General features: G+C 47.5%; 1 protein-coding gene across 1 annotated transcript; it reads left to right on the forward strand.

Annotated features, from left to right (window-relative positions):
• Positions 1–667: 667 nt before the first annotated feature.
• Positions 668–5184, forward strand: LOC119578527 (uncharacterized transmembrane protein DDB_G0289901-like; the record flags this gene model as incomplete). Its single annotated transcript, XM_037926096.1, is given in 4 exon segments — positions 668–840; positions 937–1076; positions 1179–1340; positions 1481–5184. Coding segments are annotated over 4 exon segments (4134 nt in total).

A 5184-nucleotide genomic window follows, 5' to 3' on the forward strand; every position in this document is an offset into this window, starting at 1 on the left:
AGTTACAGGATTCATATTCGTAGTATTTAGTTTTTATCTTTGTTCAATAAACTTGAAATTTGGGCGTCTGTCATATTTTTACATGCAATCTATCTATCGTTTTTATCTAAGCAATGCGTCATCCTAACAGATTTACCGCTCCTAATGGGAGACACAACACCGTTGAATATGTTGCTGGACGAGAGAAAAGGGTTCCGGCCAGTGATTCGCGTACGTCTACCTCATCCTCTTTCCCAATCCACAAGTGGTGGCTCCACAATCCTTTGGAGCAGGAGCCGGAAATCTGGCTCGGCTGGTGTTAAATTTGGGGCAGGTTAACATCGGCTTTGTAAAGCAACACAGCAGCTCAAGCCCCAAGCTCTTTGGATACTTATGGCGGACTTCCTCTACGAAGTGTTCTAAGGGGGAAAATGTATCAACTAAACAGTCACCGCTCTTCCTTTTTGCTGTGTCCACTGGAAATGCAGCAGAATCTCATCTGCGTGCAGGATTTTCTCTGGCTCTGGCACTTCTTCGATTGTCGCTTCAACTTTCGGGAGCTGGACAAGGATCATCCTCTACCTCTGGATTTAACTTTTTTTGGGGCTTGTTTTTTTCATCAAGCAATTCTCTTCTGGTTCTCAACTGTATCACTACAGGAAACGTGGGGAGACGTTAGCCAAGTCATATGGCACGTCAGGGTCTCAGCTGGAGTTACTCGTGGTCAGGCAGCTTTCCAGACTTCATCAACTGGCTGCCAACACAGCTTCTTGTTCTTTGCGAGGTCTGCCCAAGGATTGACTTCTGGGGTGTGCAGGAACCTTGGTCTAGATTTTACTGTCTGTTCATCGATGGATCAAGGTCACATCTGGGCTCTTCAGCTGGCTCATCTGGTTCCGGTTTTTACCTCTGGTCATCAACTTGATCCACATCTTCATTAACTCGGTACATCTTCAGCTGGATCAACTGGTTCACGGTTCACGCTGGCTCTTCAGTGGATCATCTGGTTCAGGTTCAGTCTGGTCTTCAGCTGGATATTGTCAAGTTCACGTCTGGCTCTTCAGCTGGAATCCATCTGTGTTCAAGGTTCACTTCTGGTTTTTTTTTTTTTTTTTTTTTTTTTTTTTTTTTTTTTTTTTCATTCGACCAAGATCCAAGCAGGAAAGGTTGGTGACAGTGTAAAGCAGTTATTATAGCAGGACAGGTATCCCAGCTGGAGTATCGCGGCCAGGCAGCCTTCCAGGTTGAAGCAGTTGGTTGCCAATACTGCTACTGGGGCTTCTTCTGGAAAAAGGGATTAGCTTCACCCGGAATCAACCCTTCTCTTGGATTCATCTGCAGAAAATTAGCTTCTCATGCTGGTTCTGCTGAAACCTAAAGGATATCAGTTCACATTTCTGCTGGTACCTCCTCAGGATTATCTTCCTCCACTTTCACTTCTGGATCCACATCTGGTGCCACAACTGATTCTCATCTGGATCTTCTGCTTCCACCTTTGCAGGAAATAATGGCGAAAGTGTTTCAGTAATTTTGGCTGGAAATGCTGTGCCAGCTGGAGTCACTCGTGGTCAGATCCAGGTCTCTGTCCCTGCTACCAGCACCTCTGGAATCAGTTCTGGCTCAACCTTTACATCTGGTGCATCCATTGGGTCTACAAGTGGATTGACATCGTCAGTTGGTTCCTCCTCTGGCTTCACATCTGGCTCATCATCTGGTTCTAGCTTCACTTCTGGCTCATCTGCTGGATCAGCTGGCTCTGGCTTCACTTCTGGCTCATCTGCTGGATCCTCTGGTTCCAGATTTACCTCTGGTTCATCAACTGGGTCCACCACATCTTCATTTACCTCTGGTACATCCACCAAGATTCATGCAGGAAAGGTTGGTGACAGTGTAGCAGTTATTCTAGCAGGACAGGGTATCCCAGCTGGAGTCACTCGCGGCCAGGCAGCCTTCCAGGTTGCAGCAGTTGGTGCCAATACTGCCTCTGGGGCTTCTTCTGGAAACAGCGGATCTAGCTTCACCTCTGGATCAACCTTCTCTTCTGATTCCTCTGCAGAAACTAGCTTCTCTGCTGGTTCTGCTGAAACTACAGGATCTCAGTTCACATCTTCTGCTGGTACCTCCTCGGGATTATCTTCCTCCACTTTCACTTCTGGATCCACATCTGGTGCCACAACTGGATTCTCATCTGGATCTTCTGCTTCCACCTTTGCAGGAAATAATGGCGAAAGTGTTTCAGTAATTTTGGCTGGAAATGCTGTGCCAGCTGGAGTCACCCGTGGTCAGATCCAGGTCTCTGTCCCTGCTACCAGCACCTCTGGAATCAGTTCTGGCTCAACCTTTACATCTGGTGCATCCACTGGTTCTGGTTTCAATGCTGGATCCACTAGTGGAGTAACATCAACCAGTTCCTCTGCTGGATTATCTGGTTCTAGGTTTACCTCTGGTTCATCTACTGGATCAAGCTTCACTTCTGGGTCATCAGCTGGATCTTCAGGTTCCAGATTTACTTCTGGCTCAACAACTGGATCCAATACATTTACATCTGGCACATCAACCAAGATTCATGCAGGAAAGGTTGGTGAGAGTGTGGCAGTGATTCTGGCTGGCCAGGGCCTTCCTGCAGGAGTTACTCGTGGCCAAGCAGCTTTCCAGACATCATCACTTGCCGCTAATGCTGCTTCAGGAAGCTCCTCTGGTAATGCTGGCTCAAGATTCACTTTGGGAACAACTTCTACATCCGATTCATCTGCCGAATCTAGTTTCTCTTCAGGGTCAACAAGTACCACTGGATCTAAATTCACATCAGCTTCCATTGGATTATCAACTGGTTCAACATCATCTTCAGGTTCCACCACTGGATCTTCTGGATTTACTTCTGGCTCCTCAGCTGGATCCTCTGGTTCCCGATTTACCTCTGTTTCATCAACTGGATCCAGAACATCTTCCATTTCTGGCACATCAACCAAGACCGTCGGTGGAAACGCTGGTGAGAGTGTGGCAGTGATTTTGGCTGGACAGGGTATCCCATCTGGAGTCACTCGTGGTCAGGCAGCTTTCCAGATTGCTGGAGTAAATACTGCCTCAGGAGTCTCTTCTGGAAATGCTATTAAATCTAGTTTCATTGCTGGGTCCACTGGTACCACATCTACTGGATCATCAGCTGTTACTTCCTCTGCCGGATCATCTGGTTCTAGATTCACTTCTGGCTCATCATCATTCTCCTCTGGTTCTGGCTCTGGCACTTCTCGATTGTCTGCTTCAACTTCGGGAGCTGGACAAGGATCCTCCTCTACCTCTGGATTTAACTTTGGCTCATCAAGCAAATTCTCTTCTGGTTCCTCAACTGGTATCACTACAGGAAACGCTGGGGAGAGCGTAGCAGTCATCTTGGCAGGTCAGGGTCTTCCAGCTGGAGTTACTCGTGGTCAGGCAGCTTTCCAGACTTCATCACTGGCTGCCAACACAGCTTCTGGTTCTTCTGGAGCGTCTGCCTCAAGATTGACTTCTGGTGTGTCAGCAGGAACCTCTGGGTCTAGATTTACTTCTGGTTCATCATCTGGATCAAGGTTCACATCTGGCTCTTCAGCTGGATCATCTGGTTCCGGTTTTACCTCTGGTTCATCAACTGGATCCACATCTTCATTTACCTCTGGTACATCTTCAGCTGGATCATCTGGTTCAAGGTTCACATCTGGCTCTTCAGCTGGATCATCTGGTTCAAGGTTCACTTCTGGTTCATCGACCAAGATCCAAGCAGGAAAGGTTGGTGACAGTGTAGCAGTTATTCTAGCAGGACAGGGTATCCCAGCTGGAGTCACTCGCGGCCAGGCAGCCTTCCAGGTTGCAGCAGTTGGTGCCAATACTGCCTCTGGGGCTTCTTCTGGAAACAGCGGATCTAGCTTCACCTCTGGATCAACCTTCTCTTCTGATTCCTCTGCAGAAACTAGCTTCTCTGCTGGTTCTGCTGAAACTACAGGATCTCAGTTCACATCTTCTGCTGGTACCTCCTCAGGATTATCTTCCTCCACTTTCACTTCTGGATCCACATCTGGTGCCACAACTGGATTCTCATCTGGATCTTCTGCTTCCACCTTTGCAGGAAATAATGGCGAAAGTGTTTCAGTAATTTTGGCTGGAAATGCTGTGCCAGCTGGAGTCACCCGTGGTCAGATCCAGGTCTCTGTCCCTGCTACCAGCACCTCTGGAATCAGTTCTGGCTCAACCTTTACATCTGGTGCATCCACTGGTTCTGGTTTCAATGCTGGATCCACTAGTGGAGTAACATCAACCAGTTCCTCTGCTGGATTATCTGGTTCTAGGTTTACCTCTGGTTCATCCTCTGGATCATCTGGTTCTAGGTTCACTTCTGGCACATCAGCTGGATCCACCACATTTACATCTGGCACCTCTACAAAGACCGTTGGAGGAAATGCTGGTGAGAATGTGGCAGTGATTCTGGCTGGACAGGGTATCCCATCTGGAGTTACTCGTGGTCAGGCAGCTTTTCAGGTTGCTGCAGTAAATGCTGCTTCTGGAGTCTCTTCAGGAAATGCAGTTAAATCTAGCTTTCTTGCTGGGTCAACTGGTACCTCAGGAACTAAATTCTCATCTACTGGATCATCAGCTGGACTAACATCAGCTGTTACTTCCTCTACTGGATCATCTGGTTCAAGATTCACTTCTGGCACATCTACTGGATCCACCACATTTACATCTGGCACATCGACCAAGACTGTTGGAGGAAATGCTGGGGATAGTGTAGCAGTAATTCTAGCTGGTCAGGGCCTTCCTGCAGGAGTTTCTCGTGGCCAAGCAGCTTACCAAATCTCATCAGCTTCAGTCACAGGTAACTCAGGAGGTAGGGGTGGTGTCTTTTCCCAAAACACAGGTTCCTCTTCTAGATTCACATCTGGCACTGGATCTGCAGGAATTAGGTCATCAACAGGATCTAGTGCTGTAAGATCAAGCTCAGTTAACAGTGGCAGACTTACCACCAAAGTGTCTTCTAGTTCATCAAAAACATCTGGAGGTTCATTTGTGACAGGCATTAACAGAAGCAGTTCTCTAAGAACATCCACTAACAGATCTAGTGGGCGCAACCCAATTCCTGATGTAAAGAGTGTTGCCGTGCTTCTTGCTAAACCTGGTCAACTTTAAGTTGAAGCTCTAAAAATATCAACACAGGAGCAAATGCAAGCTGAC

The sequence above is a fragment of the Penaeus monodon genome, chromosome 11 (genome assembly GCF_015228065.2).
Source record: "Penaeus monodon isolate SGIC_2016 chromosome 11, NSTDA_Pmon_1, whole genome shotgun sequence".
Classification (NCBI taxonomy): Eukaryota; Metazoa; Arthropoda; class Malacostraca; order Decapoda; family Penaeidae; genus Penaeus; species Penaeus monodon.